This window comes from Neolamprologus multifasciatus, chromosome 9 (genome assembly GCF_963576455.1).
Source record: "Neolamprologus multifasciatus chromosome 9, fNeoMul1.2, whole genome shotgun sequence".
Lineage (NCBI taxonomy): Eukaryota > Metazoa > Chordata > Actinopteri > Cichliformes > Cichlidae > Neolamprologus > Neolamprologus multifasciatus.
The window spans coordinates 8,505,193-8,518,797 of NC_140447.1; the positions used below are offsets into that span (position 1 = coordinate 8,505,193).

A 13,605-nucleotide genomic window follows, 5' to 3' on the forward strand; every position below is an offset into this window, starting at 1 on the left:
ATTAGATGACCTAAAATTACATACAGGTGGCCTGAAATTTTGTCCATTTCTTTTCATATAGTGTTTCCACTGAAAGATTGATATATTACACTGATACTCAAGGTTAATTAAATAAAAATAATCTCTAACTATCTCAGTCAGACATAAAACACGATTAGGCAGAACAGCGATGTCCATCTCAGTCGCTGTATTTAAGATAGTGGTGCAACGTGAGGCTTCCACAAACAGACATCTGCTCCCATTAATTTTTAATGGATTCATTTTAAGTTTGTGGGAATGATTTAGTTTGTTTAAAGATGTAATTACACACTAATCAATGTATATGAATGAGGACAGTAGTCTTTTTTTCTATTAAATAAAATGTAAACAAGTGATATGTTTCACTTTAGTTTTCTTGCCATGGATTCACGTGATTTAAATTACACTTAATTCAAGGTTCTTTATTTGTCACATGCATAGTTATACAAGTATAACACACAGTGAAATGTAACCTGACACTCTCCTTGACATGTGCCAAAAAAGGGGGGGGGGGACGGGGGGATGGGGGGACGGGGGGGGGTAGAGGAAGAACATTATATATATATCAACACGTTCTCACTCCCAAAGCGTAACATTTTAGGCTAGGTAAGAGCTAGCCTAGCCTTTAGGCAACATATTACGTTTTCGGCTACCTACCACGTTCCTAAATGACGACCTCGGAAAAATTAGGAAATATGAGAACCATCTGGACTCAATCTACACATGTGCGCTCTTTTTCTTCAAATCGCTTAGAAACACGCTATTTAACGTTATTAAAGTCCTGGTTAAGGTCACGAATAAGGTTATGGTTAGGCCTAGGGATAAGGTTAGGTTTAGGGCTGGAATACAGGGCTGGAACGTCTATTACCGCGGGAGCGTCATTGCACTGGATTTCAGCCATAACCCGCCGCGTACCATAAGAACGCCGAAGGTCATCTGACTATTTTACAGAATAGACAATATAAACATATTTAAAATCAAAGGAATTTGAAATGTACATTGTGCCTGGGTTTAGAGTGTCTGGAAGAGAGTCCTGTCTCAGTCAATTATAGATGATGTGAGAGGGCGGTGTGTGTGTTTAGGGCCCGGATGGCTTGGGGATAGAAGCTCCTCTTGAGTCTCTCTGTCCTTGCCCGGATGATGCGGAACCTTCTACCAGATTGCATAAGTTGGAACAGTTTGTTGCCAGGATGGGACGGGTCCTTCAGTATCTGCGCTGCTCTAGTCCGGCATCTCCTGGTGTAGGTGTCCTGAAGCGGGGGGAGAGCGATCCTGCAGCAGCGTTCTGCTGTACGGATGACTCACTGGAGAGCTTTTTGGTCCTTCACACAGCTGTTCCCAAACCACGATGTCATGTTCTGTGTGAGGATGCTCTCCACAGCGCCTGTATAGAAAATCCTGAGGATCTTTGGAGAGACCCTGAACTTCCTCAGTTGTCGTAGGTGATACAGGCGCTGCCTAGCCTTTTTGGTCTGGACCTGAATGTGGGCAGACCATGTCAGGTCTGAGGAGATGTGGACACCAAGATACTTGAAGGACTGCACCCTCCCCACTGGAGCTCCATTGATGATAATGGGCTTGTAGTCTCTGTGCTGACTCCTTCTGAAGTCCACCAGCAGCTCCTTGGTCTTGCCGACGTTCAGCTGGAGGTGGTTGTCCTGGCACCATGATGCCAGATTCTTCACTTCGTCCATGTAGGCCGCCTCATCGTTGTTGGAGATGGCACCCAACACCACTGTGTCGTCAGCCATGGGTGACCACACAGTCTGAAGTGTAGAGGGAGTAGAGCAGTGGCGAGAGGACACATCCCTGAGGTGCTCCTGTGTTGATGGCGATGCTGTTAGAGACGCATCTACCCACCCTCACCACCTGAGTTTGATCTGAATGTGCTCATTTTAAGTCGCTCTTTCAACACACAAACAGTGTTCAAAGTTATAAATGAGTTAGGGTAAAATCATGGTGGTTTGCGTGAAGCTTTTTGACAGCAGGTCAGACAGCATCGCACGCACCTGCTTTTTCCACACTGTGCCTCTGGTTCACTTTCAGACTGCCACCATTCTCACGTCATTTCCATAAATCTTCACATTCTATCAGGTTTTGTGTCAGAGCAGAAGAGTAAAGTCAACTGTTCATTCATGTGCACGAGTGTGTCAGCCGGCGCCTATATGTGCGCTTTGGCTTTGAACGTCTTAGATGTCCTTTGAAGTTTAAGACAGCTCCGCATCAAGCTCACTGGTTCCACTTCACAAGATGTGAATATGTGGACACAAGCAACATCTGACTCACCGACTTGAGCGTTGCCATTTCCTGATTGTGCGTGCCACGTGTGAGTGCGTGCACGTCCATCTTGCTCTGGCATGTGTGCTTTTGCTCATGCGTGACCGAGTAGCCCACCGCGTCTCAATTCCTTCCGTTGTCTCGGTTTCTACCTGTCTGTCTAACTTAGGGCAATGACATTCCCAGGACACCTTTCGAAGTCTCGACAGACACTCAACTCTGAATAATACACCTGAAGCATGTCAAGTAAATCACACTCTGGTCAGATTGGTGTCAGTTAGAAAAAGTTTACTTTTTTCACGTCTCACAGCCCTGTTACAAACAAATTAATAACATCGCTCACATTACTCCAATCCAGAACTGAATGGATGTGTTTTGACAACCTGTGGTCACCTTCATCAACACTGTGTCAGCCAAGGTGATTCAGAACAACAAAGCATAGCATTACCTAAGCAACACAGATTTTTGGGGGGCTATAATTTAGTAGCTGAATTTCACACCACAAAATAAGCAGATACCCAAGGAGCTGAATGTAAGCATCAGCGCAGACCACGGTCTGAAATTATTACCTTTTGTTATGCTTGGCTTCCCAAGTAACTTTTAGCTTTCAGACGTCAGCTTTCATGTGCCTGACCTTTAAAGCTTTGCATTTCGAATGTCTGCTAGTGGCATACATTTCCTGCTCGTTCTTACAAAAGCACAGCACAGGCCTCAAGGTACTAGTCACACTGATGATAATTTTTCTCTTCTTTGCATCAGAAGGCTACTTTCAACAATGCCATCTACCTTTTGCTTGAAGGCAGAGAATTGACTTCACGCTTCCAAATATTCCAGTCTAAAGCTCAAGAACATTTGACTGGATGTGTGATTGGGTCAAGTAGACCTGAGAACTGTGCATTTTTTTAAACAGTTATGAATGAATCAAGAATAGACAGGTGACAATAACAGTTAGTGGTGATGTAAATGTTGATGCTAGACTCACTGGATAGCAGAGCAGATGGGGTGACTTCAATCTCACTACTGGCCTGGTAGGGCTGGAAGGCTGATGCTGAATTCATCTCACTGGCGAAGGGTTCTGGGCTTTGTGTACCTGTGGAGCTGGCACTGGTACCGTCGCCTCCATTGTGAGGATCCTGCTCTTCATATATTGCAACCAGCTAGACGGAGAGGAGAAGGAAGTATTTGTGTGTTAGCATGTGCTTTGAAGAAAAAAACCAACAAATAGATGGTGCCGATGGCTTGGTAGATGTGTAGACAGACAGACAGATAGATGGATAGATGTGGAGATAGATGTATGTCCAGATAGATGTCTAAAATGATGTCTAGATGGCTAGATAGATTGATAGACAGATGCATGTCCAGATAGATAGATGTCTAATATCTATCTATCTATCTAGATATCAATGTCTAGATAAATAGATGTCTAAATGTTAAAAAGAGTAAATAAAACTGCCAAACTGCCACCATGTGAGCATGCTTTTTATTCAGCTAATCTACTACTTTTGTCCCCATTCACAGATATGCATACACTCACTTTCTCTACAGTTTAATCTTGCAACATCTGCAGTCATGGAGCATGAGGTGCTCAGGGTTGCCAAGTTAGGCTCCCACAGCGAGCAGCTGCTCCATTCTAACATAGGTGATACGTTGCCACATTTCCCAGGCCAGATAGGAAGAACTCCTCATAGCATCCCATAATTATCTGAGTCTAACACACACCACTGATTACTAAGAAAAAGACCTAATTTAGGTTAAAGTAAAAAAGACAATCAGCTGGAGAAAAAAAAATCAGACTGGCCATTGCCAACTCACCACATGTGTCAAAGCTTTACTTAATACTCGTGGACTGAGAAGGATGCACAAGGAGAGAGAGATGAAAGAGATGAAAGATCCCCAAAATGCTGCACAAACTGTAGTCGTGGAGCGAAGGTACCAATGCCAAGTTGCTTTCATTGCCAGCACAACCTGCTAATAGACCTCTCCGAAGGAGATTAACCTCTCAATCCATCGAGACAGAGCAATCAGGCAGCGGCAGAGCGATAGAGATCGTGCAGGAACAATAGCATGTATATTACAGACATATGATGACTCCCTTTTATGTCTTGTGCTTCCTCCAGGTCTGTGTAATGGAAAGCTGTGAACGTGGAGGGAGCAAACAGCTATTGTGTATCCCATATCGTATTTGTCTGAAGGTAAAAATAGCACAAGCGTTTTTCTGTGTATTTGCTGTTTTTCATCACCTCAAGTGCAGCAAAATCTGCATATAAACAAGTTTAGAAGCCCCTGCTCTTCTTTTTGATTTAATCCATTCATATGCAGAGGATGATGCTCAAGCGTGCATGTGTTTGTGTCTGAATTTATGGCTCTCGGTGAGTATGCCCATGTGGTTTACTGTTGCTGTAATTCACCACACAATTAAAGCAAACTGTTTTGTTTTGGGTGTTTTCTTCCCCTTCCCCTCGCTCTAAAACGTTTCCTTGCATCCCAATGCCATTCCTGAGACACACTCCATCACCAAAGGATTTCTCCCATTTCGCTCTAATCGTGTTCCATTCCGATGCTGAAATTACATTTCTCAGGTTGTAAGGATTTATCACAAATTTACTTAGTGCAAAAGAGAGGCAATCAGAAAGGGGGGGGGGGGAAAGAAAGAAAAAAGGCCTCAATATTACAGATCAGGCAGTTTGAGGAGGTAATATCGTGCAGGTTTGCTCACTGGGAAGTGTGATTATTAAGAAGGCAAGAAAAGCTGCTTTGCTTTGTGTTGAACTGCAAACACAGTTAATAGGCAAAAACGAGGATAAATATTGATCAGTGTGCCGTTCCTGCAATCTGAGACTATTTTTAGGGGGGGCTTCTTTGAATGAATTGTTTAAAATTCTGCTCCGCCGGCTCATGTTTTGAAGTGTTAATGATGAGCGGGCCAGCTATGCGAAGGACCAGAGGCAGCTGTGAACACAAACAAAAGTAGAAGGGCCGTCTCCAGCGGCATTTGCGCCGCCCCAGCGTACAGTATGCGCGACTGCACGACTCATTAGCGACAAAGCAATCAAGCCTCCCATTCATATGTTTCTGGGAGCATTTAGCGATCCAGCAAGCCATCTCCCTGCCAGCTGCCCATTTGAGAGAAGTGGTGAATACTGTTGTCGGTGTTGTGGAGACGTATGATTCATTTTTAAATACACCCCAAATCCCTCTAATTAGGTCCACTTTGCAGTGACGCACAGTCTTTCACCAGACACTCTAGAGCACTCTGCTGGTATCAGACACGTACAACTAAACTCATTCACACACTCTCCGTTTCATAATCAAATGGGTCCGCATTTATCCCGCATTCAATATTTATGGGCTCTTGAAAGTGCTCGTTCCTCCCTTCTACCCAAGAAGACATGTAAAGTACACAAGCTGAGGGCAGAAGCATCAAACTACTGTAGGTCGTCCAACTTATAAAGCCAAGAAGAAGAAAAAAAGAAAATGCAGTAACTGGCTGATTCCCAAACTAGCAGACACATCTTTTGCTTTTTGCCGTGTCCGTTGTTGAGCTGATCTATTCACTGATACTACGTTAAGTAGAGTACAGCTTCCTTTAAAAACGGCTTTTTCAACTATCTGACCTCAGACGGATGCAGCTTGCACAGCTATCTGTGTTTAATTTAAGTCTTTAGCAGCGATGGTCATAATACCACAATAAGACGATTGTTTTTTTTAAACTGTACTTTCTGCATTGTGTTTACCTGCAAGGCTGCAACTCTCATTTCTTTTCCAGAAAGGTTGAGAATTGCTTGTAGTCAGCTGTTTGAGCTGTGACCAAAAAAACCCAAACTACAATTGAAAGGTAGAAAAAGGAGCTGGCAAACGGCCTAACCTGAGCTTTTGTTTGACTTACACGGTTATCATCAGTACAAAGTGTCTTTGGAGTAGCCAATAAAGAGTCGTCGCCTTCCTCCCGCTGCGCGAGGCCTTTCCAGCGCATCCGTGTCCTCTGTCTGTGCTGTGGAGAATGGGACACACTTGGCCAGAGGGAAAGCTGACGCAATTCTTGCTGTTGACGGGACAGAGCTCAAGCGGCAACGCACTGAAAGCCATCACAAAAACGCTTTCCCTCCATCTGGGAATTGGTCACAGCCACTTTAGAACTGAGACGATTTCACTTTTCTTTTTTTTTTTTATTCTCACACTTTTCCCCCTGTGGCTGCCGTACAGCGGCCATGGAGTTGCATTCAGAAGTTTAAAAAAAAAAGTTTTTTAGCGATGAAGCACAGACGGGAACGGCATGGCTAATTGTCAAGTGGCGTGACAGCTGAGGCTGAGGATTCAGAACAGATAGGAGGGAAGAAGGAGGGAGGCTGGAGAAGAATTTTAAAAAAGCCCCTGAAAAACAAGATGCTATAACCTATCATAAAACAGACTTTTATATGATAACCAAAAGGGTAGGGAGAGAGGAACGAGAGGAGGCGAGCACATTACAGGATGTGAGTTGAAGAAATGTTCCAGTTTCCAGTCTCAGGATAAACTCTGGAGCGATTTGAAAAACCTATTTAGCTCCTACCTGCTTCAGTTGACAGAAGCGAGGGAAAGAAAAGAACTGAACTGAGTCTTATTTCATGGGCCTCTCTCTCTCTCCAGTAGGGAGCTACAACACTGCCGCTACCTTAAGCCCCCGGAGCAAGGCTGACACTCATCCACTCTCAGCTGGTTCCACTGACTGTCACAGCAGCTGCCAATCAACCGCTATCTACCTGGATGCCTGAGGGCTGCTGGAGAGAGGCAAGAGCAGGGGATGGCGAGAGATGATGATGAAGGGGGCGAGACGAGGCACAGGATAGGAGAAGGGAAAGAAAAGAGAGGAGTCGGATGAAGCCGGGCATTTTCTGCAGTCTGGGTAGAAGATGTATTTGGAATTTAGAATTTCCATATCTATAACACAGAGAGCACTGAGACAGGGCACCGAGAAAAGGAAAAAAACAGAATCTCAGGGAAGCCTTTCATGTTGGCCTCCTTTGATCTCTATCCAGCTTTTGGCAGCAAGGTGGAGAAGAAGAAGAAGAAGAAGAGATGGAAAGGAAGTGGCTGAGGAGGGAACGAGGAGCTGTTTTGACAACCAAACCCCCCCCTCCCTCCCAAAACTCCCAGATACATCCTTCTACCCACCCACACACCCCAGCACCTCTGATCTGCCATGAAGCCCGGGCATTAGGAGTGGCACTGGTACAAAACAGCCGTCCCAAGCGCTCACAAAGTGGTGCTCCGAAGACACAAGACAACAGAGGTTATTAGAAGTCACGGGGCAGCGCTCGCAGTGCCAGTGAAAACGTGTAATACCTGCACTGCAATGCTCTGACGCTAATCCATATCTGCCGCGGCAGCTTTTTTACAGCCCAGTGGAAGGGACGCCTGACACGAGTCAACCGGCGGCAGCCCCCCATCCGCTCAATCCACACCTTCAATTAAAGAGCACATCCGAAGTCGTGCCAGCCTGCAACCTGCTGTGAATATTTATTGCTGTAGCTAAAAAGTCTCCACTTAGAGGAGAGATTATTTATTCATTTGTCTTACTTCCTCCTCCCCCTTCCATTCACATCACATCCAAACGGTAAAATTCAATGTGAATCTAACAAGTACTGCTTACAGCTTAAAGAATAGGCCCATTTGCCTCCTGCAGTTGGATGTGTGCATGTGGATGTCGCTCCGTGAAAACGTCTCATATTTGTTATGAGATGAACGAGGGAAAGATTAACACTTTGCCCAGTGCATTATTCAAAATGATAAATGAACGGATGCCGCGTTGTTATGCAATGTCTGCGCTAAGTCATATATACTGCCTCTGATAGCACAACACCACACACCCCCACACCCACACAAACAGACCAGGTTTCATCTCCCCTCCCTATCATTTATCATCATTTTATTGCAAGGGCACCAGGGGCGCAAAGTTATTACGGGTACAGTAGTGGTGGAAACTGTGAAAGCCACTTACTCCACCAGAAACTCCAAGGACTCGAAACTTGTTGAGTAATAGCCACGAGGCGCCATCCCTCATCCACGCGCCAACCATCTATCCATCCACCTGTCCATCTGCCGTTCACCTCACTTGACGTGCTCATTCGGTCATGAATCCCGCATGCATGCATCACAGTGTACACTTTTTGATCATGTATTGGCATGCACACAGATCTTAATACACCAATGACGCGTCTTTCGCTGCTGAATCGGTGTGTCTTCGTTTTCTCATTTGCTTTAATGCACTCATCTAAGAGAACATGTGTCATGGTTTTGGGCTTGGATCTGAGCTAACCCATTCAAAGTCCAAAGACACGCAATAAAACAAATTAGCTGAAGCATTAGATGAACAACTCCCATGTTTTGTTAAGCAAAATTATTAATGGAGTCTGGCGGAGGGTAATGGCTTCATTTTCTTGTTGTAAAGAGCGTACACTTAAAACGCTATTGATTTCTAGTGGCTAAAATCCGTTTTGCTGTCTGCTGCTGCCAGTGTCCACAGCAGCATAATACTTTTGTTTCTGTGCTTTCTGCTTGTGGGGCTGGGGGGCTGGGGAGGGGGGGGGGGTGCTTACCACCAATCTACTGTAGGTTATACACTGACACAGAAACAAAACTATCCCAAAATAAATGAAAACAGGCTACCTAGTTATTATATCGTTATAAAATACAGTTATTACTAATTAAAAATGCAAAATATTTTTAAATGTTTTCTGACTGGTAAATGAACTGGTTTCTAATTGGCGCTTTTCCACTCTACCTGACCACTCACAAGAACTTTTATTTCTATGCTTCCTAGCTAACATTTGCACACATTCATACTCCAGTCGATGCATCGGAAAGCAACAGGCTGGCAGGCAAGGGATCGAACCGTCAACCTTCCAATTAGTAGTATCTCCTGAGCTACAGCCACTGAAAACTGCACTGCTGCCAAACTCCCAAAAATGACGCAACCCGCAAAACAGAAATAGTTTTATAACTGGATGCCACACACATTTTTTCCCTCCTCATGTCTTCTGACTGTTTTTCTACTAGGTTTGCATTCGGCTACAGTCAGTGTCACTACTAGTAGCATGAGGTGACACCTATTTTGTGTGTGGAGAAAGAGGATGAGCACTGCCAGAGTTACAAAATGACCTCCAGCTGGAGGCAGATGTCTGTGACTAAACACAGAAACACACTTCATCAGGTTGTCCTGAGGGTCCGATATCCTCTATTGGGCCAAGTGCTCACTGTTTGGCACTATGGAGCCTGATTGGCATTTGCAATAAAATAGCAGAATTAGCAGGTCCACCACTGGAGCCCTGTGCTTTTCACAGACGGGAGCAGGTTCACCCCGAGTGACAGACATGAAAGGATCTGGAGAAGCTGTGGAGAACATTATGCTGCCTGCAACATCATTCAGCATGACTCAGTGATGGTCTGGGGATACATGTCCATGGAAGGACATGCAAACCTCTATAAGCTAGGTAGAATGAAATCCTTGGACCCATTTTCAGACCCAATTTCACTGCAGGTTGATAAAATTTCCATCAAATGATATGGCCTCCTTTTATTCCTAAAACATTACCCAGTCCATAATAGTGAAGATATCCAACATGACTTTTTCCCATTGAGATCTGATGTGTTTTAAAGTGTTAACCTTTTTGAGCAGTGTGTTTTGCTTAGTCTTCTCACCAACCTTGTTTGCCATCTTGGGCGTTTTCTTTGAGGTTTGCTTGTCTTCTTCTAACACCTCTCCTGTGTTCTGCATTTGCGTCTTTTAATCTGGACCCCTTCATAATGCGACCTTTACTTGTAACTTCTTTTTAATGATTGACTGAAGGCAGCATTGTACTTGCACAAACCTTCCTCCTCGTATGCCAGAGTTCTCACACAGCTTTCAATATTTAATCTTTTCCCCCCGTCCATTATTTCTCACACACACCATGTGTAGAGCAAACCAACAAAGTGCTTAGTCCTGTAGTTTTCCTGCTTATTAAGACCATCAAATATTCAGGGAATAAGTCTCCAGCACTCTGGCCTGCCATCACTAGCACTCCAAGTAACCCTCAAATGGCACCCTGCAGCGCTTTAGAAACATATGCATATTTCAGGTGCTGCCACATGGGGTCGATACAAAGGGAAGAAGCTCCCCAGAGGCTGACTACAGCAAGACCTGAAATGATGACACACACCTCAAAGCGAATGTAACGTGTAAAGACGGTGCAGCACAAGGATGAATCGCCTTCAGTTTAATGTTTTGCACCCTCAATTGAAATTTGAATAAAAAATATGAACTTCAAATACTTTTTAGGCTTAAGATTATTCGGTTGCAGTAAACATTAAAGCGTCACCAAGACTCACTACAATAGGCATTAAGTTACATGTTACGACACAAGATTATCAGCTTTCGGGCAAAGAACAGTCAATTTTGCTCCAGTAGCAGACCTGCACAACACAAACATCCTTTCTCGCTTAACGCAGCGGTGACGCGCGAGGGCAGAGGAGGGGGGAGGTGGGAACGAAAGGCGAGGGCAAGTTTGTATGCCAGTGTGCAGGAAGATGACAGGCTTAAAGAAAAATAATCCCTAAACAAGCAGACGTAAGCCCCGAGATTGGTTTACGCCGCCGTACTGGCTAAAAACATTAAGTCATCATTTCTTTCACTTTTTAAAGGAAAGTAGCTCGACAGGTATTCATGACTTGAAGGGGGAAAAAAAAAACCACTAGGTGGGAGGGGTGTGGAAGTGGACGAAAAGGCAGAGAGAAAATATACAGAGCAAGCAAAGTTTAACCAGATTAGAGACTCATCCCTTTTCAAATCCACACGGCTAAATTCCCGTCCCTGCCTTTGAAGTTTTCCTCCGCGTTGGGGAAAATGAATTCACACATATCGGGCCGCCGTGAGTGTGAGAACTACCTACGCAGTGCTGACTGAAGGGAAAAATTCCTACGACACCCCCGATACGTTCTTCCGTGTATATTAATACCTCATAACCCTCTGGTCGCATGTTTCAATTCAACACCATTCAAGTCTGGGAAATAAATTTCACTTGTCTGAGGGCAAACACACACACACACACACACACAGACAGACACACACACACACACACAAAGGTCTTTGCTGCACATCTCTGGGAGTGGAAAAAAGAGAAGCAGCGAGGAGGGAGCAATACAGAAGGAAAAGTGATGACATATTCATGAAAGCAATTAGGGTGGGTGTCCATAAGAAAGCAAGAAACGCGATAAGCATCTTATGGGTTGAATTGCCATCAATCACCTGACAGTAATTAACACTGTGCAGACACATGAAATAATGCTGAACTAATCTCGTTCCACCAGCCAGATACACTCTTAAATGTTATCATATTAATTATCCTATTCCAGTCTAGGTAAGTGGAAATCTTTGCATTTTAGAGATGTTTTTTTTTTTCTTTATTTTACCAAAACTTCATAAATGCAAAACTATTCTTGTTCTGTTGCTTGGGCTCCCATTTGTTCCTTTATACGAGATACTCAGGCGGGCTGCACTGAGAGCACACGCTGTACCCAAAATAGTTTGTGGAGTCTAATCATTTGTTTATTGTATCCTCTATCGATTTTCTTGCCTTACTGTATTCATTTTGCTGTCTAAACAGAGCGGCTGAGGGCACCTTCAGGTGTTACGCCCTCGAACTGGTCTTAAAGAAATCAAATCAATGCAATGAACCTAGCTGCTCTCACGGTCTTCATGCAGCCCACCCCCACCACTCCGTGCACATTCCCAATCTAATAATGCCTTTCCTCCCCAGCCTTGATTCACATGCAAAACAACAGCCAGACACTCTGTCTAGGGGGTGCACTCACAAACACACACACACAGATAGAGTTATGTGAGCACACATACCTGCCTAGGCACAAACAAACTGCAGATACACAAAAGCACAAAAGTCTCAGTTTATATATTAGTATTCTTCTCCCAAAGCATTAGAAAAACCCATAGTCTAACAGTGCCTTTCAGAGGGAAGTGCCCTTCAATCTTTCATTGGTTATGCACAAAGCTAGGAGGGAGTAATTAAAAACTCTACATCCAGGGACCTCGGCACAGAGAGAGAGGGAAAGGACCAAGAGAAAAAAGGGAAAGCTTCAAACATTTCAGGCCTCCCTGGTGAAAAGAGATGGAAGGAATCAGTAGTAGAAAGTGGAGTGGAGCAGACAGAGAGGGAGGGCCTTATCCTTGACAAGGCCATACATCCTCTGTTGTCAAGGCGGATGGAAATCAGGTAGTCATACCTTTAGCGAGGCCAGAACCAATTAATCAGAAAGATTTCACTTTAGGTTTGTCATATCGTATACGCTTGTCCTAAGTGCTTAAGGTATTATATGTCGCAGCGAATTAATGAAAACATCTAAAATCTCTGGCTCTCAGAGCATGACATCAATAGTTCCTCATGTGCTTTTGCTGTAACTGCACAGGAAATATTGTGATCGGACAGGGTGCTTCTGACACACATTTCCAAACATGCTAGTTGACTTTTGGAAGCATACAATATTTCTATTTGTGCACAATAACATAATAATTTAAGAAAAATCAAACTGTAAAACCGACCTTCTTATTGCACAGTGCTATAACTTTGTAATGCTCAAAGCTTGCAAAATCAAGCTAAATCAGAAGGTTAACTTTCTGTTTACACACAGTGTAATAACTTCAATCAGGGTTTGAACTTCACCGGAAAAAGCATCATGCCGAAAACAAAAGAAATCAGTTTAGAGAAAAAGAATTGTTGATGCTCACAAAGGAGGAGATGCAAAGTTATCAAAGCGTCTCCAAGTGTCAAGAACTTGAATGAGAACTATCATTAGGAAATTCAAAAAGAGTCACGCAGTACAGAGCAAGTCTGGCAGAAGTAGGAAGCAAAAGATTTCAAAGACTCTGGAAAGAAAACTAGTGAGAGATGTGTCTAAAGACACCAGAACAACTTCCAAAACACGAGCGAATGAGTTAGCCAAGTCACGAATTATAGTCTCAAAGAAGACAATGACTAGAACCCTGCACGGGAATGGACTGCGAGGCTGCAGACCAAGAAAACCTCCACTTCTGCAGAAGAGACAGCTTCAAGGAAGACTGAAGTATACTAAGGATGACCTATAGAAACATTCTGCATACGGGAAGTGTTTCCGTTGGTTAGATGAGATGAAACTAGAGCTCTTTGTAAAGAAAGACGCTACTTAAGTTTGGGGAGAGAGGGGAGAAGTGTACAACCGAAAGAAGATGGTCCCCACAGTGAAACACAGTGGTGGGGAATTTCATCATGGTGAAAGGAATCATTAAGAAAGAACGATTTGTAA

General features: G+C 43.9%; 1 protein-coding gene across 4 annotated transcripts in view; it reads right to left on the reverse strand.

The window, feature by feature from the left end:
* The window catches only part of LOC146510974 (partitioning defective 3 homolog), a 377,572-nt gene that overhangs the window by 258,601 nt on the left and 105,366 nt on the right, over nt 1-13,605 (reverse strand). For all 4 annotated transcript variants that reach the window (XR_014876129.1, XR_014876128.1, XM_085172912.1 and 1 more), the window contains exon 3: nt 3,278-3,452. Coding sequence is in view for 2 of the 4 variants with exons in the window: in XM_085172912.1 (XP_085029038.1) it covers nt 3,278-3,452 (175 nt within the window). In the remaining 2 variants the exon portion in view is untranslated. The remainder of the gene's footprint in view (nt 1-3,277; nt 3,453-13,605) is intronic.